This window comes from Lissotriton vulgaris, chromosome 9, assembly GCF_964263255.1.
Source record: "Lissotriton vulgaris chromosome 9, aLisVul1.2, whole genome shotgun sequence".
Lineage (NCBI taxonomy): Eukaryota > Metazoa > Chordata > Amphibia > Caudata > Salamandridae > Lissotriton > Lissotriton vulgaris.
In genome coordinates, this window is record NC_141697.1 from 607,941,241 (window position 1) to 607,966,193 (window position 24,953).

General features: G+C 46.4%; 1 protein-coding gene across 2 annotated transcripts in view; it reads right to left on the reverse strand.

Moving 5' to 3' along the window:
* The window catches only part of SPTBN4 (spectrin beta, non-erythrocytic 4), a 1,634,043-nt gene that overhangs the window by 514,500 nt on the left and 1,094,590 nt on the right, over nt 1-24,953 (reverse strand). For both annotated transcript variants that reach the window (XM_086938241.1, XM_086938242.1), the window contains 2 exons: nt 2,979-3,117; nt 2,552-2,636 (listed from right to left, as the gene is read on the reverse strand). In XM_086938241.1, the coding sequence (XP_086794367.1) occupies nt 2,552-2,636; nt 2,979-3,117 (224 nt within the window). The remainder of the gene's footprint in view (nt 1-2,551; nt 2,637-2,978; nt 3,118-24,953) is intronic.

Below are 24,953 nucleotides of genomic sequence, written 5' to 3' on the forward strand. Positions count from 1 at the left end.
TATAGAGCAATTTAACGATCTTTGGCAACCATTCCACTCTCTGCTGCTCACTGAATTCAAGGAACTCACCTGTCCCAAATACCACCGCCTCTTGAGGCTCACGAGCCCTGCTGCATCGACTTCCTGAGGGAATAAGGGATCCACCTCTCTTGTTAAGAGCGACCTAGGTAGACAGCTCGGAAAAGACCTGCGCACTGGACGATGGGTGGGCGGGGGGCAGGGGAATTGAGGATTTGGGAGTTGGGGTTTGGGGGGGAGTTTAAGAAGGGAAGGTAATTCAACACTGCAAAAATGCATATCCTTCAATGCCGCTGCGGGCTGGCCCACGATCGAACTGTCCTTTGCAGATATAACGCTGTGGGCGCGGCTTTGTCCGCACTGACCTGATGCCTCATACCTTCTGTATGTTTGTCCATGTATGTTGCTCCAAATAAAATACTTTAAACCTAAAAGTCGCTTAGCGCCTTACATTTAATACCGTATGCTACTTGTTCATTTATTGATGGTAATATATCACATGTGCGCAATTAAAAGATCCACGATATATGCCCATTAATGGGGAAGGGAAGGTAAAACAAAAATGCCTTACATTGTGAGTTTTAAGCAAAGTATTTAAAAAGCCAGCTGCAGTGTGGAGCGAAGCAAAAACAATTGCTTTCTGTATACAATGCATCTATGAGATAAAACGAGCCTAACAGGGGCAGAAAAAAAAACGCGGCCACGTTTATTTACTTTCATTTCGCGGCCGCGTTTTTTTTCTGCGAAATGAAAGCCTTTGATGCAGTAGGGGGCGGAGCGGATCCCTTTGAAGTCAAGCTGCTGGCGGCACCACGCTGGGGAAGCAACAGATGGCTGGCTTTGATGTGGTGATGCGAGGCAGGCAGGCGGATAGAAGCGCGTGCACGGGACACATGCACTTCTGGAAATCCGCATTTTTTGAGAGCCAGTTTAGCCCCAATAGGTTTCAAGTTATAAGTAACTCGACCTAAAAATCTGGATATGGTCAGTGAAAGGTTAGAGCACAGCTCTTCTCTGGGACTGCCCTCATACATTACGTGCAGTGGAAATCTGAGAAATGGTGCCTTCTAGTGGGAGTAAAAGAGCTGGCACTTCCACCTTTTCGGCTGACACTCAATGAAGGTGGATATGCTACTAAACAAACAATGTTTATGAGGCCTAAGGCCACTTAAATACTGTTTAATTCTATTTGAGATTGCCAAGGATTCACAGCCTGATGGGAAATGATTCAAGCATGGGAATATGTGAAAGATCCAACGCTGGAGAAAATGCTATTTCTTCACCATATGATTTAAGTCAGGAACGGTGGCTAAATGGACAAGTATATCCCATTCGTGGTCTGCTTGACCACACATTTTTGTCTTTGGTCATAGGTTTTAATTCCAGTAGATCGACTCAGTCTTTTGTTGTTCTCAGGATGATAAAATGATTACTACTAAACAGCCGTATTTCAACACTGAGAAACCCCAAAGGGTGAATGTGCCCTTACTAATGCTTATGTTGATGTATCTGTCTCTCACATGCACTGTTTGCTGGCCACTGGCCTTGTGGCAGATACAAATCAGGATAATATTAGATAATTATTTTTAAGGTTTCAATTTGGGTATGAAAATATACAGAAATGTATATCTGTGAAAAAATAATGTATTCATAATGCTCCAATGCATACATTATTGCTGCTTTGACATGAATCAAGAGAACCATATGTTAATTTACATTCCAGGCAAAGTTCAGTGTAATTTTACACCAAGTCATGCCCAGGATGTGTCATTTCTGTGCTAGTTAGAAAAATGGGGATCCTCTTGTTTTCAAAAGGATCAGCAAAGACTGAACGGTAAAATCCCAGCAAATAGTACCCTTCCATCTGTTCAACAAAACCCTCCCCTTTGAGAAAGGGGGTCAAGAAACGATGTACCATTTTGTAAATGAACAGAAGTAGATTGCGTGATGTGACCGGCCTGAAACCAATTAACTTAGACTCTACATGCTCCACACTCACATTCGGAGCAGATGCTCTCTTGAATCCAATCATTTCAAGTGATCAGGGCTGGTGGGTTGGAAGGCACTGTCGCCTTCCAACTGTCAACTGCAGCTCCTGCTGAAATAGCTAAAACCACAACTGAACATATTGGTTATCACTTTTTCAGATGTGTGTGTGTATGTGCAGATGCAGAGTGCAGCCTAGCCAACGTCTTAATACAAGATTTACTTGGTTGCGGACAGTTTCCTGCAATTGAGACGCACCCACTAATGTGAAGCGGAGAGGTTTGCCAATGACAGCTCTCTTATGGTAAATATAAAAGAAGCAGCCTTCTCAGGACAGTCAAGAAGACCTCTCAAACCCTTAAAGTGATTCTGCTTCTGCCAAGTTTTTCACAGTCAGCTGAAAAAGAGACAGTCGGAAGGAGAGAGAGAGAAGGTCTGAGAAAGAAAGAGAGAAAAAAGGCCCTAAATTGCCAAATTCCTCCTTGGTACTCTGCAAATATTTCAAGGTTGGCAGGTCCAGATGTACAGAAGGAGAGAAAATACTCACTCTGCTGCAGCCACTCCCAATGCTTGTCCCACTTCTCTATCATCTCTTTCTTCTTTGCCATCAATTTTTCAAGGTTCTCCTTAATCTGAAATGCAAGTACAGCACTCTGAGAAAAGCAGGCATGATACAGCAATCTCATCTGTTGAATAAAACAAACTTGAGAGGACTTGTGTATGGGACCTTCATTATATGAGACATACTCGTGAATGGTACTAGAGACTTGCATTGAAGAAAATTGTGCATTACAGCACCCAAGAGAGCCTATACTGCATTGAGTCATAGTAGGCTGTTTGTAATTAAACCTGATGGAAACTGTATTATATGACACCTGCTTGCACTTGCACATCATGAAATGTATTAGCGTGGTCTCTGTGCTCAGAGCTTAAAGTGCTCTGAATGAAATGGCATTCATGGTGTCTCAGATTACCTCATCAGTCGCTGGGCTTTTGTTCAGCACTAAGGTCTTCCCCATATCCACACAAGAAACAATATTTTTATTCCGGGACTCTATTTCGTTCTTCAATCCTTGGTGATAACTCATCGACACTTCAACAGAAGATACATCCCTAAAGAGAAGAGATTATTAAGTCACTACTTTGGAAAGATAGTTTACAATCAGCAGTCAGCACCCATTGGAAGTAATAACTGTGCCCATCACAAACCAAGGTAAAACAACTTGGGGTAATAATTTTATTTCTGCAATGGCGACATAATGATTTTTTCATTCTGAAACATATCAAAGTTAAAAAAAAATATTTTAACATCTTTTGAAGTATATCTCCTGAAAAAATAGCCCACCTCTGTCTAGTGACGAGCCTGTCAACTGAACATTATACCATAGGAAAGAGATTGCACTCTAGTTTCGAAACTTATGTTCTAGTATTTGTTATGCTACTGGAGTTTGAGAGAGCACAATTGACACTGAGTGACCTTTTGGTAATGTTTAGTCTGTGTAAAAAGTACAAAAATGATACAGAAAAGTTTCAAGGTAGAACAACCACATTTTCAAATGTTTCCAAATCTGCTTTAGAGATTGGACTTCCCTAAATAAAAGATTCCATAGTGGTGGGACAAGAATTTAAAAGCCTTCACCCATTATTTATTTATACTCTGTGATAAGATGTGATTGGAGAAAGCATGGCTTCCACGGAAGCAGTGTCGACTACACTGAATACCTGAAAATTCTATCGGCTTAAAAAGTAGGGACAGCCATAGTATGCTTTGTGAGCTCTCTACATGTCCAGTAGTAGTCAGAAATACATTGTGCTTTGGGATATTTGTGTGCATTCTAGCATTAGGATGTCTGTAGAGTTGTTTAAACTAGGGTAGGTATGCACTGCTTTATCTATGATTACTTGTTAAGCATTTGTCATTGTCGTCCATCCAGTTTAATATGTATCTGGCTGTGCTGTGCGCTCTGGCTAATCACTTCACTGGAGCTCAGTGCCATTTTTATGCCAAAAACACCCATATCAGCAGCAGTGATTAATTTGTAAAAGAATAAGTGGTGGTGCCCAACGTTTTGCTACGAAGCACTCAGATAACACTAGCCAATATCGCAGGTGCCGAATATCAGGGCTGAGTAGTCTTGATTCCTCTCCTGCCTGTTTCATCCACTATCAGACACTCCCTGTTTCATTATCTCACCGTTCAGGTTCCTTTTAATCTTTGTTTACTCTTTGTCACAGTTTTTCCGGCTTTCTCTTCCATACTTTTTCCCCTCTTTGTGTTTTTCTTGCTTTTGCTCTAAGCCGAAGTCTGTTAAGAAAAATATGCCGGCCCCCAAATATGAGTAACAGCAGGCACCACCTACAACCACTAGCTCAAATTAACAATGATCAGCAGACAAATGAGAGGATCAATACAAGACTGTAATGTCTGATTCAGACTGAGAAATGGACGAATGTCGACTGGCTTCAGGTTAATACTTTGAAAACTGAGCTGATAATGTCCTTAGATAAAAATTGGACTTGCACACTCAGGATAAATATGCACACTTCCACTTTTTTTTTCATCCACTTTTTTTTTTAGTAAACCATTATACTACACTATAGAGTTCTCTTCGAAACTACAACTAGTGAATTCAGGCAAATCAGTTGTATTCCACACTGTACATGCGTCAGTTGGGTCTGCCTATACAATGTAAAGAGCTAAAAATGACAAGGTAATGATGGTAGAGGCCCTAGTTAACCCCTTAACCGCCGGACTTTTTTGGTTGTCGGGATATATACAGTTTGTAGGTCATCCAAGAACTCGAGGTACCCTGAGTCAAAAACTGAGCTGCATAGTACAACATTTTTTATTGTGTACTAAGTATAGACCAATTCATAAGGTGAAAGATGCAGAGTGAAAAACAAGTATCAAGGTAACCTATGCATTTCTGAAATGGGCCCAATATATGGAGTTCAAGAGCAGTGGTTATTCGTACATCTCTGAATTTGTAGGCACCCATGCAAACATAGATTTATTTTTTCAAAATGTCTGTCGTACACACTGGCTCAAATTTGGAAGGCACAAATGCAGTGAAATCAAATTGATAGTCACAAATGTTCTACTATTTTATGCTCTCACATCTTCTGATAAATATTGTACCTCTCTTGTGTGGGTAGGCCTAGCACCTGCAACATGAAATGGTCTAACCTGCAGCATGGATACATCACATTTTTCCTCTCAAAATGGACCTGTTTTAGCAAAGCGGGTAGTTATCGATTTTGGGCACTAGCCCAGGGGGCACCTAGGGAAACCTAGCAAACCTGCACATTTAAAAAAAAAATAGTCATCTGGGGGAATCCAGGGTGGGGTGACTTGTGTGCCTCTCATCAGGCTGTTTAACCCAGAATCCCTTGCAAACCTCAATCTTTGACTAAAAACACATTTTCCTCACATTTCTGTGATAGAAAGTTCTGGAATTTGCAGAGTGCCACAAACTTCCTTCCACCCAGCATTCCTGCTAAGTCCTTTGATAAAAATGGTACCTCACTTGTGTGGGTAGGTCTAGTGCCTGCAACACTAAATATCCCAACACACAATATGGATACATCACAATTTTTCACTCAAAACTGACCTGTTTGCAAAGTAGGGAGCTAAGGACTTTGATCTCTAATTCAGGCAGCACCTAGGGAAACCAAGGAAACCTGCACGTTTTTTAAAAACTGGACACCTCGAGGAATCCAGGGAGAGGTGACTTGTGTAGCTCTCCCTTGATCTTTGACTAAAAAAACACATTTAACTCACAATTCTGTGATGGAAAGTTTGGCAATCTGTGAACAGCCACAAACTTCCTTCCACCCAGCATTCCCTTAAGTCTTCTGATAAACATGGTACCTCACTTGTGTGGGTAAGCCAAGTGTCCGTGACAGGAAACGGCTCAAAAAGAAACATGGATACATCACATTTTTCCACTCAAAATGGACCTATTTTTGCGAAGTGGATAGCTGTGGATTTCGGGCCCTAACTCAGGCGGCACCTAGGGAAAACTAACAAACCTGCCCATTTTTGAAAACTAGTTAACTAGAGAAGTCCAGGGTGGGGTGCCCTACCTGGATCCCAGGAGTTTTTTTTACCCCCAATGCCACATAAACCACACATTTTAACTGAAACCACATATTTTCCTTACATATCTGTGATGGAATCCACAAAATTCCTACCACCTACCATTGGACCAATTATACCAATAAAAACGCTGCACCACTTGTGTGGCTGGACCTAGCGCCTGCGAAAGGAACAAATCAATATAAAGTCAATGGGAGCCACTCTGTGGGGACTCGCATTGACCTCGGTTTGAGTTGTTCCTGTGGCGAGCACTTGTCCAACCACACAAGTGACGCACCATTTTTATCCATCACAGAAATGTAAGGAAAATGCATGATTTAGTGGTTTGCAGGGCATTATGGGTAAGAAAAGATGAAAACAAGTTACTTACCTGTAACTTTAGTTCCCCAGTATTGGTAACTTTCATAGATTCCCATGCTTTGTATCATTCCCCGTCGTCGGAATGGGAGTCTCGGTAACAAAAATACCATAGCTGTAGGTACAAAAGACAATGGAAAAAGGCCTAGGCCTCATTACCTTTTGTAGCATATCACCCTCTTTGTGTAAAAGAGACCAAACTTTTGGCCTCAGCCAATCAGAAGTGCCTCACCACTTAGAACCTTCCTGAAGGAACCTCAGAGCCTCAGATTTTCGTAGCCGTTGTGTACTGAGACACCATCTGTGCTGTAGGTTGAGCTTTCCCCGGGGAGGTGGGTGGGCGCATGGGAATCTATGAAAGTTACCAATACTGGGGAACTAAAGTTACAGGTAAGTAACTTGTTTTCTTACCCCAGTATTGGAACTTTCATAGATTCCCATGCTTTGTATCAGAGTAGCAAGCAGTAGCAAGATAATCACATTTTGCATCGTAAATAATAGCAGTAGACAACATGACATTAGATACAAAATGTGAAAAAATGGAAGGTGGGAAGATAGGAAAGCTCACCATTAGTGGAAGAGGTTCCTCAGGACAGCCTGTCCAACTGCTGCATCCTCCTGCTGCAGAGATTCCAAGCAGTAGTGCTTGGTAAAAGTGTGGACGCTGCTCCAGGTTGCAGCTCTGCAGATGTCCTTAATTTGCACCCCTGCAAAGAGTGCTGTGGAGGAAGCCACAGATCTTGTGGAATGCGCTCGTATCTTTCCAGTCAGAGGCTTACCAGCAGCCTTGTGACAATGTAATATAGCACTTGTGATCCACCTTGAAACACCCTGTTTGGAGAGTGGAAGGCCTTTACTCGGTCCCCCGAAGGCCACAAACAGTTGGGTAGATTTTCGAAAATCCTTAGTACGCTGTAAGTAAAACTTCAAGCATCGCTGTACATCCAGTGAATGCAAGGCTTTTTCCGCCGGTGTGGAAGGCTGAGGAAAAAACGTTTTCAGAATGACCGGTTCATTCAAATGGAAGTCCGAGGGGACCTTTGGCATGAACCTAGGGTTAGTCCTCATGATGACAGTGTTCCTTTTGAATTGAAGGAAAGGTTCCTGAATGGTCAAGGCCTGTAACTCCCCTACACGCCGAGCCGACGTGAGAGCGAGGAGAAGAGCCAATTTCCACGAAAGGTATTTGATGTCAGAACGATGGACTGGTTCGAAAGGGCCCTTCATGAGTTGAGAAAGGACCAGATTCAAATGCCACGTTGGTGGAGGTGGTCTCACCGGTGGATAGACCCTGAACAGACCTTTAAGAAACTGTTTGATTATCCTTGAAGACCATAATGAAGGTCCAGATTCCGTCCTCCTGAATCGTGACAAAGCAGCCAAATGGACTTTAATTGATGAGTGGGCCAGACCAGACTTGGCCAAGGACAGTAGGTATGGGAGGACCTGATGAGGTTTGGAATTGAATGGATCAATGTGTTGCTGTCGACACCAACAACAGAATCTTTTCCACTTAAGGCGGTAAGTTTTGTTAGTGGAAGGGGCCCTTGCTTGGGACAAAACCTCCCTAACTTCTTTAGACAATGGCAGGTTCATAAATTCTCGCTGCTCAGGAGCCATGCAGTCAGGTGTAACGACTGAGGGTCTGGATGTAGAATCTATCCTTCGGACATCGTGAGAAGGTCCGGCAGAATTTGGAGAGGTACAGGAGGAGCGATCGACAGCAGATGGAGCCCCGTGAACCAGAACTGCCTCGGCCAAGCCGGGGCTATCAGGATCATCCTGCACGGTTCCATCTTGAATTTCTTGATTAGTCGTGGTATTAGAGGAATGGGAGGAAAAGCGTAGACAAATGTCCTCGACCAGGGTATCAAAAGGGCATTTCCCAGAGAATCTGGATGGGGAAGCCTGCTTGCGTAAGACCGGCATTTGTTGTTGGTCGGGGTGGCAAACAGGTCGATGTCCGGTTTTCCCCACCGGCTGAAGATTTGTTCCAAAATGTCTTGATTCAACTCCCATTCGTGGGTGACCGAGGATGACCTGCTCAGTTTGTCGGCGTTTTCGTTGAGGACGCCCGGCAAGTGTTCCGCCATCAGAGACATGTTGTGTCGGATAGCCCATTCCCAAATCTGCTGGGCTTCTTGTGACAATGGGCGCGATCTGGTCCCCCCTTCCTTGTTCACATAGTGCATGGCCGTGGTGTTGTCCGTCCTGATAAGCACTTGTGAACCCTCCAGGAGAGGAAGAAACGATTGCAGAGCCAGACGTATCGCCCTGAGTTCTAACAGGTTGATGTGGAGGCATTTCTCCTGGAGTGACCAATGACCACTGACATGAAGGTCCTGCAGCACTGCTCCCCAGCCTTCCAATGACGCATCCGTCGTTATCACTTGTGGAGACGGGTCGCTTGCGAAGGATAGGCCTTGGGACAAGTTGTCTAGGTCTGTCCACCATAGGGCCGCATTCTTCATTTCCGGAGTGATCGCCACTTTGTCGTCGAAGGAACCGTGGACTTGCCGCCATTGATTGTCCAGTTGTTCCTGCAAGGGACGCATCCTCAGTCTGCAATGGGGAACCAGCGGAATGCACGATGATATTACTCCCAGCAGAGACTTGTAGCGGCGAACTGAAAGAGACTTTTTTGATTGTAAGTCTTGGGCCATCGTCTGTAACTTGTGCCTCCTTTCCAGAGTGGGAAAAGCTCGTGAAAGCTTTGAGTCCAAGATGGCTCCCAGAAACCGGGCTCTTCTGGACGGGATCTGGCAAGATTTCTCGTCGTTTAGAGTGAGACCCAGGTTTCGGAATAAATTGGTACACGCTTGAACCGCCTGTAGGGCTGCCTCTCTGGACGGAGCCTTCAGCAGCCAGTCGTCCAGATAGGGGAAGACTTGAAACTTGTGCCTCCGCAGGAAAGCCGCTACTGGAGCCAGCACTTTCGTGAATATCCTTGGGGCTGAACGGAGTCCAAAGGGTAAAACCCTGAATTGGTAATGGCTCTTGGCTACTGTGAATCGCAGAAACCTTCTGTGTGCTGGGTGGATCGGAACATGAAAATAGGCATCTTCGAGATCGAGTGTGGCCATGTGATCTCCCGGGTTGATTAGTTTCAAGATGTCCTGGAGGGACACCATCCTGAAGGATAGAGAGATGAGATAGGTGTTTAGCCCCCTGAGGTCTAAAATGGGACGCCACTTGTCGAGCGTTTTCCTCACCAGGAAGAACCTGGAATAAAATCCCTGGTTTCTTTGGTTCGATGGAACTGGCTCTATTGCCCCTTTTCGGAGCATTTGTTGAACCTCGAGCCGAAGGAGACGCTGGTGTTTTGAAGGAGTGGCTGCCGGGGGCTTGGGTGGCGGAACTTGAGTGAACTCTAAGGTATGCCCTTTCCGAATGATGTTGAGCACCCAACGGTCCGATGTTATGAGGGACCAGTTGTGAAGGTATTTGTTGACCCTGCCTCCAACTGCTGATTTCCTGGAGGAGGGTCCAGTAGGAAGAGCCAGGAGGCCGCTATTGGCGCTTGGACGAATCTCGTCCTCGCGCACCCTGCTTTCCTTTACTGTAAGGCCTGGAGTAGTTGGTAGACTGGCCTTGCCGCTGTTGGTAAGATTGGCGGTTCTGTTGGGAACCAGATCCTGTGTTGGAATACCGTTGTTGTTGGAAGGATCCTCTATACGCACCACCCCTGCCTCTGGCTCCCTTGAAGGGGGACTTCCTGTACTGAAGTGTTCCTAAGGACCTAGCGGTCTCTGTGTCTTTTTTAATATCTTGAAGGGTGTCGTCAATAAGTTTGCCGAATAGAGCCTCACCATCAAACGGAAGATCCAACACTTTGTTCTGGACCTCTGGTCGGAACCAAGTAGCTTTAAGCCACCCTTGGCGACGGAGCACTGCCGCTCCAGCTAGTGAACGAAATGCCGTAGTCGCAATGTCCATTGCACAATCGATTATTTCCATCGACGTCGCTTCCCCCTCTTTCAAAACTTTCTTTGCCTCCGACATTGATTCAGGAGGTAACTGGTCAAGGTACGGGGAGACATCGCACCAGAGTTGACGGTCGTACCTACCCAGGATGGCTAAGGGATTGCTGAGAATCTTTTCCCCACATTATCTAACCTCCGTCCTTCCTTGTCCGGAGGGGTTGTCAGCGGTGCTGAAGGGTTGCGCGATTTCCTCTGCGCTGCCTGTGAGATTACAGAATCTGGTTTCGGATGACCTGTCAAGGCCGCTGGGGCATCATCGGTTGCTCTATATTTCTTTTCCAAACGCGGTAGCACCGGCACCACCGTCGCCGGGTGTGTCATGGTCTTTAGGCCCTCTTTCCATAAATGATCCACAATCGGAATAGATCTAGCATTTTTCTGGAAAGGTTCTTTAAAGTCGTATAAGAAGCAATCCGTGGTGACTTTAGGCATTGCTAACTTAAATCTTGCCGCCGCCCTCTCCATTAGCTGATGGAAACCTCCAATATCCACCGGCGGGGAGTCCGCCGGGTCCGGATTTGGCGATGCGGGATCGTCAATAATGTACTCATCATATTCCGTGTCGGGAATAGAGACGTGATCCGAATGTTGATCCTCCTCCGAGGATTCATCAACATCATGCGATCTTGGTACCCCAAAGGAATCCTGAGGGACAGCTGTTTGAGGCTGTGGAGAGGTTGGAGCCGAGAGCGTAGGTGGCACCAATGACGCCTGAGTCGTGGAAGGTGTAGCAGGGTTTGACGTAGTTGGCAAAGGTCCACTGGCCTTAGACTTATAGTCCTGCAGCATCCTATGTAGATCTTGTAGGTAAGATGTTGGCACTGAAACCATTCCCTGGTCCGAGTGCCGTTGTTGATGTTGACCATGATCATGCTCCTCGTGGGTGTATTCGCCCTCTGAGTCGGTGTCCTGGCATTTGACAAATAGTTGTGAAGGACTATTGGCATAACTATATGCATCTTGGTCATCTTCCTCTTGTTGACCCTCTTGCAAGAGCAATGTTGGTAGCAGAGGGGACACGGCCCTTGGAGAAGTCATCTCCGGTGTAATCCGCGTCACAGAAATGGTGATTCGCTTTTCCGTGGCCAAGATCGTGGGTTCCGTCGTCGACTGTTGTACATACGCCGTTGAGATAGGCGTCGTGGACGTTGTCGTCGACGAGACTGTGGACACACCAGCCGTCGTAATAGTTATCGTAGACGTCGTTGACGCCCTCGTCGACGAGACCGTCGTCGACGACACCGTCGTCATTGTCGTCGACGGGGCTCCCGTCGTCGACACTGTCGTCGTCGCCCTCGTTGGTATCATCGTCGACGGGGCCTTCGTCGACGGGACCTTCGTCGACGGGGCCTTCGTCGACGGGGCCTTCGTCGACGGGGCCTTCGTCGTCGACTGGATCTTGGGCGTCGACGGGGCTCTCGTCGACGGCTCCTTCGTCGACGGCTCCTTCGTCGACACTTGTGAAGCCGGTGCCTTCGTCGTCGGCGCCTTCTCCGCCGTCGACGGCCTCGTCGCCGACGGACCTCCCGTTGACGGAGCCTTAGATGATTTAGTCGACGGGACTCCCGCTGTCGATGTCTTCGAGGACCTAGAAGTCCTCTCAGAAGACTGGCCTTGAGGCGTTTTGAAGGCTGTGGAAGTCTTCGCGCCAGTAGAGTGCGTAGAAGGTCCATCCCTCTCCTTTACACTTCCGTGAGGAGATTTGCTGGGACCTTGGCTCTCAGACTCACTGGGGGTCTTTTTCGAGGCCTTAGAAGATCGACTGACAGAAGAAGAAGGGGAACCCCTACCCCTTTTCACTGACCTTCTAGTCGAAGTCATCGATCCAGCATCTTCACTGTCACTGGAGACAGTATCCTTCCTCGATTTAAGCCTTTGCAGCCATGTCAGGAGCCTACCCTCACGGTCCCGGAGGGTTTTGGCAGAAAAGGAGCGACAGATTGCACATTTATCCACCAGATGGTCAGGATAGAGGCAATAGATGCAGTCCTCATGCTTGTCCTCCACAAACAGCCTTTTCTTGCCACAGGAGGAACAAGGCTTGAAAAGCGCTTTTTTCTTCACAATCTCCGACATACTGGCAGGCAGCAACAACCCTGAGAAGAATCCAAAAGATCCTGAAGAAAAACTGTTGAAAAAACCTGAAGAAATCCTGTAGAAATGTAGAAGTTGAGCAGAGCTCAATGGAGACTCCCTAGCACAACGTGCGGTAGAAAATCTGAGGCTCTGAGGTTCCTTCAGGAAGGTTCTAAGTGGTGAGGCACTTCTGATTGGCTGAGGCCAAAAGGTTGGTCTCTTTTACACAAAGAGGGTGATATGCTACAAAAGGTAATGAGGCCTAAGCCTTTTTCCATTGTCTTTTGTACCTACAGCTATGGTATTTTTGTTACCGAGACTCCCATTCCGACGACGGGGAATGATACAAAGCATGGGAATCTATGAAAGTTCCAATACTGGGGTAATGTGTGATTCATGCAAGGCACCCCACCCTGGAAACCCCTGGTTGTCTACTTTTCAAAAATGTCTATGTTTCCGTGGGTGGCGGCATAGCATGTCCCCAAATCCTGAAGCTGTCTTTATTGCCTTTAAGGACTGTTGCCCCTTTTACTTGGTGTGGAGGCAAGGCCATGCCCATGCTGGGCAGTTCCCAACCCTATATTAACAAATGAATCCTGTCGTCTAATGGGCTTTATGCCCCCAGGGGGGGCAGATTGGTGACAATTACACCAATTTGACGCCGGCGTGCGGGGGGCAAAAACACTGTTGCCCCGTATAACTGGGGCGGTGAAAGCTATGCCCGTTGTCGACAGCCAACAACTGTATTTAAAAAAAATAAAAACTTTCCCTGGGGTCTATTGGGCTTTCTGCCCCCCCCCCTTGGGGGGGGGGGGCGTAGTTGCCCCATTTGCCTCACGCAGGGGAGGAAAGTGTTGCCTCATTTCCTTAGGGATGGAGAGGGGTTGCATGGCCATACCCATGCTGGGCAGCTCCCACCCCTAAATAAAAAAAATATATGCCTGGCATCTAGTGGGAAGATTGGGGCATTTACCCTCATCTGCCCCGTGGGGGATGGAAGGAAGACTGCTGCCTCATTTATTAAGGGTGGGGGCATAGCCATGTCCGAGCTAGGCAGCCCCTACCCGTGTATTTGTATTAAAACAAATCTCTGGAGTCTAGTGGGCTTTCTGCCCCCGGGGAGAGCAGATTGGGGAAAATTACCCTCTTCTACCCCACCCGGAGGCGTGTGGGGTCAAAAGACTGTTATCCCATTTAGTTGGGGTGGGGGCATAGCCATGCCTATGGTCTGCAGCCCCCACCCCTATATTACATTTTATACTTTACCTGGTTACTAGTTGGCTTTCTGCCCTTCCCAGTTAAATGGGACAACAGTGTTTCCGCCCTTCCTGGGGGGAAGATCAGGGGTAATTCCCCCCATCTGCTCCCTGTGGGACAGAAAAACTGTTGCCCTATTTACTTGGGGTGGGGGCAAGGCCAAGCCCATGCTGGGCTGTTCCCATCTCCATATTAAAAAAGAAACTCCCTGGATTCTAATGGGCTTTCAGCCCCATTGGGGCAGATTGGTGGTTATTACCCCAATCTGTTACCCAGGTGCAGGCAGAAACACTGTTGTCTCATTTAACTGAGGTGGGGAAAGCCATGCCCATGGTGGAGAGCCAACACCCCTTTAATTAAAAAAGAAAAAAAAAACTTTCTCAGCCGTCTATTGGGCTTTTGGCCCTCCTCTGGGGGAGGGGGCAGATTAGGGGTAATTACTCCTATGTGCCCCTCATGGGGGAGAGACAGACTGCTGCCCTATTTCCTTGGGAGGGGTGGCATGGCCGTGGTCCCGCCCCTATATTAAAAAAAATAAACCTGGAACCTAGTGGACTTTCTGCCACAAGAGGGGGCAGATCACTGGTATTTACTTCAATCTGTCTCCCAGGGGGACAGATAAAACAAGATACTTACCTGTAACTATAGTTCTCCAGCATTGGAATCTTTCATAGTTTCACATGCCTGAATCACTCCCCGTCGTCGAGATCAGAGTCCCCAGTATTATTAAAAGAAATGTCATATTAAACATAGAACATAAGGGCCTAGGCCTAAAAATCTATTGTAACATATCTCTGTCCTTTAGTAAAAAAGTACCAAACTTAGAACTAGCCAATCAGAAGATATCACCCTGTAGAGCCTTAATCACAAAAGCTCCAGTCCTTCCAATTTTGCAAGCACAAGTGTGCTCAAGTAGAAAAAACTGAGATAAGTAAGTGAGCCTTCTCCTGGGGAGGCGCGGGCAGGTCGCATGTGAATCTTTGAAAGATTCCAATACTGGAGAACTATAGTCACCGGTAAGTAACTTATTTCTTACTCCAGTATTGGAACTGTCATAGAGCCACATACTTGAATCAGAGTGACGAGCAGTCAGTAACACATTTTAATGTCATATAACCACTGCAGAAAATCACACATGATAGCATTGCATACAGTTATAAAGACATATAAATACATAAGCAGAATTATTCAAAGTATCCATCTATAATATAAAATATTGAAAATGTGAGACAGTAAAGGATGGTAGGAAGGAACTAAAAAAAAGAAAGGCTCACCTTATTGAGAAAGATGTCTTAGAACCGCCTGCCCCACTGCCGCAACTCGCTTAGTCTCAGCGTCCAAGCAATAGTGCTCGGTGAATGTGTACGCCGTCCTCCAAGTTGCTGCTCCACTAATGTCAGGCAGGGATACCCCTGCGAACAACACTGTAGACGTGAATATCGCTCTCGTAGAGTGGGCACGAAATCCTGACATCAGAGGATGACCCGCTTGTTGGTGACAGAATACAATGGCACTTGATATCCATCATGAAATGCTCTGTTTAGTGATAGGGAAACCTCTTCTAAGTGCACTGTATGCAATGAGAAGCTGATTTGATTTGCGAAATAGCCTTGTCCTGTTCAAGTAAAATTGTAGGCACCTTTTAACATCTAGAGAGTGCAGAGCAGGCTCTGCCACAGCCTGTGGGTTCGGAAAGAATGATTTCAGAACAATTGGCTCATTAAGGTGAAAATCCGAGGGAATCTTAGGGATGATCTTAGGGTTTTATTCGTAATATAACTTTGTCTTGTTTGAATTGCAAGAACGGTTCTTGACTAGTAAAAGCCTGAAGTTCCCCAACCCTTCTCGCTGAAGTGAGAGCTAGGAGAAGAGCCACTTTCCAAGACAGGAACTTCAAATCCGTCTTGTGAATAGGTTTGAACAGTTGTTTCCTCAGTTGACTGAGCACTGTATTCAGTTGCCATGCAGGAGGAGGTGCCCTTACTGGAGAGAACATCCTAAAGATACCTTTGAGAATTGTATTTATTTTTAATCACATTTTAGTTGTCAAATCTTTCAGAAACTGTTTGATTAGCTTGCAGGACCATAGAGATGGAACATTACCTGATCTGCGGAAACTGGAAATGGCAGCTAAATGAACTTTAATTGATGTGTGAGCCAAACCGGATCGAGCCAGGAGAAGTAGATACAGTAAAACTTCCTCCAGAGGTGAGTGGATAGGATTGACCTCAGACGATGCACACCACATGCAGAACCTTTTCCATTTAAGCGAGTAAGTCCTGTTAGTGCTGTCCGCTCTTGCTTTAGCCAGCACCTGTCTACACTCCTGTGGAATCTTTAAGTGTTGAAGTTCTCGGAACTCAGGAGCCAGGCTGACAATTTCAGAGAACTGGGGTTCGGATGGCATACTTGTCCCTGGTTCATCGTTGAAAGGGACGGAAATGGTCTGAAATGGAGCGTGCTTTGACTGAAAGTAGGTGAAGTTCTGTGAACCAATGCTGGCAAGGCCAGGCTGGAGCTATCAGAATGATCTTGCAGGGGTCCGTTTTTAACTTCTTTAGTACTCGCGGAAGGAGAGGAATGGGGGACAGGTGTAAGCAAATATGCGGGACCGAGCTATTGAAAAGGCATTGCCCTATGACCCCTGATGATGACGCCAACTTGAGAAGTACCAGCATTTTGCGTTCTCTGGAGATAACATAACATAACATGAGTATTTGTAAAGCGCACGTTCACCACTACGGGCCTCTTGGCGCTGAAATAACAGATGTTTGTTGTTACCCAACTCAATGGTACTCATTTTATCGACCCCAAATGGATGAAAGGCTGAGTGGACCCGCCGGGATTTGAACCTGTGACCATGAGGTTGAACACAGACCCCTGCAGTAGACGCATTAGTCCACTGAGCCACCAGACCCGGCTTAAGATGAGAACAGATGAGAACAGATCTATGTTCGGCTAGCCCCATTGGGAGAAAATGTTGTCGAGAGCGTGCTGGTCCAATTCCCACTTGTGGCAAGTGGTTTTAGTCTGCTCAATGAATCCGCTATGACGTTCTGTTTTCCTGGGACGTACACCGCTGATATATTCACTTTGGGATGAATTGCCCAGCCCTGTTGGGCTTCCTGAGAGAGCAGGAGAAATCTCGTTCCTCCTTGTTTGTTGATGTAGTGCATTGTCGTGGTGTTGTCTGTCCTGACAAGCATTGATGTGTTTTGCATTTTTGGCAGGATCGCTTGGAGCGCCAGAACTGCCCTTAGCTCGAGGAGATTGATATGAAGATCTCGGTGGGAAGGCGGCCATCTTCCGCAGACCTGCAAGTCTTGAAGAAAAGCTCCCCAGCCCTCTAGAGATGCATCAGTTGTAATCACACGAGGAACAGCCTGCGAAAGGGGCGGTAGACCCTGCGATAATTGGTGAGGTTGCGTCCACCAGTCCAAGGCCGCTATCATTTGAGGAGTGATGGAGATCAGGTCATCGAATGAGCCATCTATCTGTATCCATTGTTCGTTTAAAGCCTCCTGGAGGCGACAGTGAGGTATGAGGGGGATACAAGAAGACATCATTCCTAGGAGAGATTTGAATAGGCGTACGGAAAGAGACTTTCCTTTTTGTACCCTTTTTGCCAAGGATATTAGCCTTTTTTGCCTCTTCAGAGTGGGATACGCCTTGTTTTCCGTGTTGTCCAGGAGAGCACCTAAAAACACCAGCTGACTGGATGGTTGCAGGATCGATTTTTCTACATTTAAAGTGAGGCCTAAATTCTTGAAAAGTTGCAGACAGGCTTGGTGGATGTTTTTGCTGCTTCGTAAGTGGGGGCCTTGAGAAGCCAGTCCTCTAGGTAGGAAAAAGCTTGATGGTGTTTTTGTCTTAGATATGCTGCGACTGGCACTGGACACTTCATGAAATTGCGGGGAGCAGATTTTAGCCCGAAAGGTAGGACGCAAAATTGGTAGTAACTGTCGGCCACCGTGAATCTCAGAAACTTCTTGTGTTTTCGGCGTATGGGTATATGAAAACATGCATCCTGCAGATCCAGAGATGCCATGTAATCATTGCCGTTGAGGAGGTATAACACATCTTGAATAGAGATCATTCTGAATGATTGCTTTTTGAGGAATTTGTTTAAGTTCAGCAAGTCCAAGATCGGTCTCCACTTCTTTAGCTTCTTTCAGATCAAAAAGAAAAGGGAGTAGAAACCCCTTCCTCTTTGATTGAGGTGAATTTGTTCTATTGCTCCTTTCTGCAACATGTTGGTAACTTCCATCCTTAAGAGATGTAGGTGCTTTTGGAAGTGGGCAGAGGAGGAGTTAGTGGAGAGATCTCTGTAAATTCCAAGGAGTGGCCGAATTGGATTAGGTTTAAGACCCATTTGTCGAATGTTATGTCCTGCAACTGCTGAAGATAACGGGATAATTTTTTGCCCAGTGGGGATGGAATAGGTGGGATAGAGGGCGACAGCTGGGAGAGGTCATTGGTGATGACCAGTCTCCTTACCCTGGTGTCCTGATTTTTCTCTAAAAGAAGTTTTGTTGTAGGCCGCCGTAGGCGGCTGGCGGTTAGTAAACTGGGGCCTGTATTGTTGAGCAGCGGAAGAATATGCTGAATAGTGAGGTTGTTGGTATCCTGGTCTGTGTGATTATTAACCTCTTCCTCAGGAGCCACAAAAAGGCTTCTTTCTGTACTGTAGAGTACCTAAAGACTTGGCCGAACCTGTGTCTTTCTTGATGGTTTGTAAAGCTTTGTCAACTTGGCTGCCAAACAATTCTTCTCAATTATAAGGTAGGCCAAAAATCTGAATGAAGTGGCTTTAAGCCAGCCTTGATGCCTCAAGACGGCCGATCCCTGTAGCTGCCGGAAACCAGTAGAAGCCAGATCCATAGAACAGTCTATCACTTCAGAGGCGGTCTGCTCGCCCTCAAGAAGAATTCTCTTAGCTTCCTCCTTGCCATCTGGTGGAAGCTTGTCCAAGAATGGTGCCAAATCCGACCACATCTGCCTATAATAACGGCCCAATAAAGCCAGAGAATTTGCGGCTCTTACCGTCACAGCTGACATAGTCGAAAAACACTTCCCGATGTTGTCAAGCCTTCTGCCTTCTTTATCAGGAGGAGCAGTCAGGGGAGCTAAAGGATTCTTAGAACATCGCTGCGCTGCTTGCAAGATCATTGAATCTGGTTTTGGATGGCCTATTAAGCAAGCGACAGCGTCACCTTGGAGTTTTATATTGTTGTCCAACCTCTGCAACATGGGTGGAACAGTTGCTGCATTCTGGATTATTCTTAGCCCCTCTTTCCATATATAATTAATAACAGGCATAGACCGTACCAATTTTCTGTAAGGTTCTTTAAAATCGTATAAGAAACAGTCCCGCTGATGCACAAGCATCGGGAAATCAAAACGTTTTGCTGCTCTCTCTAGGAGGTTGTGGAAACCTTCAATATCTTATGGAGGTGAATCCCATTGTGGGAGGGATGGAGATGCCGGAGTGGGAATTATATGAGACTCCCATTTATCCTGCTGAATCTCTCATTCTTCTCTCTCTACTTCCTCATCAGAGGATGACAACTGTTGTACAGGGGCAACCTGAGGAGGAGGAGGCTAAACCTGAGGAGACTGTTGGAGAAGAGGGATCGAACCTGCGCCTGTGGAAAAGGAGGAGGAGCCTGTTGGATACTCTGCTCTGGCGGAAATCTCGTCTTATAGTCTGCCAGCATAAATTCTAAGTCTGTCATAAGACTTGAAGGGAGATACTTCATCTCACGTTGTTGATATTGCTGCTGTGGTTGGTAATACTGGTGACCATAACCATCATCGTCATCAGAATCCTCTTGGTATTTGACATTAAGGACCGATGGGCTTAATGCTGCCCCAAAGAGACTGTCATCTTCGGACCCCTCATCATCTTCTTCCAAGAACTGGGATGGTAAAAAAAACTGCACCTGACTAGGTGAGGTTAAAGCTGGTGTCAACTGAATTTTTGGAATTGTATGTTTTTCCTTCCTTGTCGACGAGCCCGTCGACGACTACATAACAGCCAAATCTTGGATCGCAGATGCAATCACCTTCGTCAACGAAAGCTGTTTCTCTTGGTCCGTTAACGGAATTGTCTTTGCCGACGGCAAACTGTCAGAGACGGGGACCTTCATTGACGGCAACGCCAACGACACTTCCACCATCAACAAGAGTCCTCTCGTGGACAGAGTCGTCGACAAGAAAGCGAGAGTCTCCATCGACGGGGTCGTCGACGAGAGCTGTATCGTCGACAGGTGAACTGTCGTCATGAATTGACCTCTCGACGACGATGAAGACTTCGAAGGCACAATTTGTTTCGAAGACTATAGAGGGACATTACCCATCGAGGATATCGTCGTCGATGAAGAAATCGATGCCGCAGATACAGTGACGGTGGTAAATGTCAGAATCACCTCAAGAGAGGATTTTCTCCTCAACGGAGGTGTCGTCGACGAGCTGCTCAACTGCGGAGCTGAAGTAGGTTTCTTAAAAGTATTGTTCAGTTTTAAAGGTGGAGTTGAAGGTTCTAAAGCTGAATTTTTGATTGATAATGTCCTCATTTCTTCCAGGTAAACTTTGTGGACAGATCCAGCCTGCTTCTGAAGGGAATCAGATGATTTCTTTGAAGCTTTTTTAGGAGGATGCGATGATGAACCAGCAGGGTCATCTAAAGGTCGTTTTTGAGGTGTTTTTGAGGAAGATTTAGAAGAAGCATCACTCTCCTCATCGGACACCACTGTGTCCCTGTTTATGAGCCTCTGAAGTCACTAAAGAAACCTTCCTACATGGTCTTTAAGAGACTTTGTTGGAAAAGTCCGAAATGCCTTGCACTCCTTAGGTTTGTGGTCAGTGTACAAGCAGTATAGGCAGTCCTTGTGCTTGTCATCAATATGAAGTATTTTCTTCCTGCAAGTACCGCAGGCTCTGAAAAGACCTTTTTTATGTGTATCTGACATGGTGGACGTCAGTTTGAAACACCTTAAAACAGATCCACTGAGTTGGAAATAAGGCTGAATGGAAGACAATACTCCAATTTAGCGAAAAAGTTTAGGCTCAGTGGAGATTCCCTTAGCACAACATGCAGTAGAAAAGCAGGACTGAAGCTTCTCCCAGGAAGGTTCTACAGGGTGGTCTCTTCTGATTGGCTTGTTCTAAGTTTGGTCCTTTTTAGGTCGAAGCCTGCGTTGCAGCGCATGCGCTGCTGCAGGCGAGAGTTTTGTAAACAAGAAGGGGCATGAAACCACACCCCTTCTGCCAATGGCCGGCCTCGCGAAATGGAGGCCTGCCATTGGACAATGCCCCTGTTTTGATGATTTGTCTGCCTGTACTCCCTCCTTTTCAGGACTCCGTGACCTGACTTATGGTGTCGCAAGCCGATTTCCAGAAACGTTGCTATGGTAACCAGGAGGCAGGTCACGGAGTCCTGGAGGGGAGGGATTCGGTAGCTGTTCCCGCCCCCTTTTTTTTTTTGGTCCGTGCGGTTTTTCTCTCATTGTTGCCTCCTTCTGCTTGCTGGAAGGAGGCATTTGATGGACCCTCCTTGTTCTAACTAGCTACTTGTGGCTAACGTGGCTTTGGGCTTTGAGTGACACATTCGCCCAGTCCTGGGTTTTTAAACAACAAACAACGCAATATAGGACTTGTAGTTGCGAACTTATCATTTTACTTCTGATCCATTCGCCATCAGTCCGGGACCTAGTCATTCTCTGGTAGTACTAATCAGAAAACAGAGCATAAACCGTCATGGAAGCATCACGTCTTGCAGCACATGTACTTTACCTCAGAAATAATACATTTGGCTGTCATGCTAGGAAAGTATTTTGTTGTTTTGTGCGGAATCGAAGCTTGTGTCCCTGCAGTCCCCTCGCTCTCCGGTGGGGGTGCTCCCATTCCTCCCCCCACAGCACCCGCACTTCCCGCGGACCTCGGAGCTGGCCTGTGTCCCTCCCTCCCTCGGGCTTGCTGCCCCCGTGCCACGCACCTCATGCTGACTCACCCCAGGAAATGGGTATCCTCTGCATCACTGACCAGGTAGGACGCGCTTGGTGCCCACGCGAGAAGTACGCGAGATCGGTGATGCAGCGCGGCCTACTGCGTCTGTGGGAGGCAAACCCAGGCAGGAGAGGGGGCAGATGGGGCCTTGTGCTGAACGGGAGGCCGGAGTAGGCTGTTGAGCTGAGTCCGGAGGGGAGGGGGGTAGACTGAACATTATTGTAGGAGGGGAGGGAACCATGGACGCGGGAGGGGTGCTTTTGCTGCTGGAGCCACAGGCCTCCTCCCCGGTGCAGGAGGATCTCTATCCGGCTCCGATTCTTTGAGGGGTTGTACGGACTGGAAAGGCGACTGTGAACCCCGGGTACATATAGAGAAGCAGCGGGGAGGAGCGCCAGCTGAGCGGGCACCGTGTGGGCTTGGGCCTCGTCGATTGCCCCCATGACGACGAGGACACAAGGGTACAGTAGGCACAGAGGGGTGTATGGCATCGCACAGAGGGGGGAGGGGCGGAAGTCCCTGGGCAGTAGTGGATAGTGCCAGGTACAGGGGTCTTGGGCCTGGTGATAAGGGAGGGGGGCGCGTACTGATGATGGAGGAGGCTGCGGCACCGGTGCAGGCTGTCCCAGGGCGGCATGTGTCAGCAAAGACGTCTTGGGTCTAGTTATTAATCTCGCAACAGGAAGAAACATAAAGTGAAACATAATCTCCCACTTATTTTTCTTTTTCTTTAGCTGTGCTTCAGACTTTTTTTGGTTTCTAAACAAGCCTGGATTCGTCCTTCAGCAATGATAAGAATTCCACGTGGGAGGAGACAGAGGGGTGGGGTTGGTATCAAGAAGGAGCAGTAACTCACAGTCGGCAGAAAAGTTAGTAGGGATGGAAAGATTTCCAGTAAAACAGCAAGTTCTCCAGACAAGTAAAATCTTAAAATGCTGTATTTTTGAGTAATTTCCTAAAAGGACATCTCGGATTAAATTTTTGCAGAAATAGTTCAGTCTGAATTTATTTTGTATGCTTTAATGACACCTGTCTTTGTCTTAGTTCAGTCTTCTACCCATTTTAGACTTGCACATCAGAATTTCGTTTCAACATATCTCCTTCAGGTGTAATTAAAATATATATTTTATAATCTTCGCCTGCCAGGGTGTTTGTGCACCTATTTGCTGGGGATGTTTTTTCCCCCTGAAACTTGGTATTGAGTTACATGTACATCTCTTTAATCACTTTGGTCATCTATACAAAGTATTGTTTTTTTGCCCATTCAGGGCTGTATTTTGGTGCAATCCCTACTTCAATACCTAATTGCATTCTAAATACAAAATGAAACAAGCATTGGCATAGCCAAAAGGTCTCGCTTTTGGGATATTACAAGTATTTAGTTATGCAGCAGAATATCCTTGGTGCAACACCACCAACTGTTGCATGGCTAAACACTTCTAAGGTCCCAAATGCAAGACCTATTGGCTATGCCAATGCTTGTTTTACTAAAGAACAGAGATATGTTACAAAAGATTGTTATACCTAGGGCCTTAGGTCTAATAGGACATTTCTTTTAATAATACCAGGGACTTCCATCTAAATGATGGGGAATGATTCAAGCATGTGAATCTATGAAAGTTCCAATACTGGAGTAAAGTCTGTTCGCCCTATTTAGCTATTATAGTCCCTGGTGTCAGATCTGTCCCGTTTGACAGGTTTATCCCCAAACTTCGTGCTTTTTGCCTCCTATTTTGCTGACCCTGTTTTCGTTGTCTATATGATTCTGGGCACTTTACACTGCTGATTAGTGCTAAAGTGCATATACTCTCTGTATAAATTCTGACAATGATTGGTTATCCATGATTGGCATATTTGATATACTGGTAAGTCCCTAGTAAAGTGCACTGTGTATGCCAGGGCCTGTAAATCAAATGCTACTAGTGGGCTTGCAGCACTAGTTATGCCATCCACATGAGTAGCCCTGTACATGTGCCTCAGGCCTACCATTGTAATGTCTTCTTGTGAAGTTGTAAACTGCCATGTTGTCCTGGTAAGTGCACCCATATTCCAGGCCCAATCCTTCCCTTTCCTGTAAGGCATCCCTAAGGTAGGCCTAAGGTACCCCCATGGGCAGGGTGCAGTGTATGTGAAAGATAGGACATGTACTGGTGTGCGTGACATGTCCTGATACTGTGTATTTCATTTTGCACTATTGAAAGGCTGTATATTGCATAGTCTTATCATTGGGGCTGAGCTGTAACATTGTACTTGTGTAGCTTTCCACAGGGACAAGACAGAAAAATGGAGTTTAGGATCTCTGAACTCAGAATGTATTTACGCACCTTTTCGTAAAGGTGGTTTTTAAATTCCGTATTTGAGAATGCCACTTTTAGAAAGTGGACATTTTCTTACCTTACCTTTTGTATGCCTGTGGCTGTTTGTGTATTCGGTGTCTGGTGTCTGAGTGACAGGGACAGGGGGCGTGCATTCACTCTAGACAGTCACTTGGGGAGTTGAGGTGTGTCCTACCTTGTCTCGGTGACTCATCACTGGCCTTAATAGGTTTGGTCTGCATTTAGAGTGGTGGAAAGGGCTTTGCTTCCATCTGAACAGGCTGTGTCTCCTTTTTCACAATGTTGTCTCCGCCCCCTGTGGTCATGCTGCACCAGGGAGGACAGGAGTAGTTTGACTGGGTTCAGAGACCCTTACAGCAAAAAGAAAAACAACAAAATGGGATATAAGTATTGCACCTACAACCCCAGGACTTTAGAGTCCTTCAAGAAACAAGATTACCCTGCTAAGAAGAGGAGCAGAAGGACTGTGTGAGGAGTGTTGCCTTTTCTGTGTGAGGGGTGGGATAGCCTGAAGTTGTTGCTTCTGCCTGTGGTGGAGGAAAAGGACTGACCCTTTTTGCCCTGCTGTGGTATCCTGCTTGGGAAGGAAATCTCCATGGGCTTGTGTGTGATGGTCTCCTGGTGGAAGTCTCAGGGATACAGAAGACTTCAGGAAAGATCTGTGCTATATCTAAAGAGGACCTGCCTGGGAGGAATGGGCTTACACAGGCAAGTGCTATCTTCAAACTACTTTCTAACAATATCTACCACCTGAATTTTTCATGATGACAAGGCACTGATGTCACAGAGAGATGGGTCAGAGACACAATTCAATGATCGCACAGATGAGATACA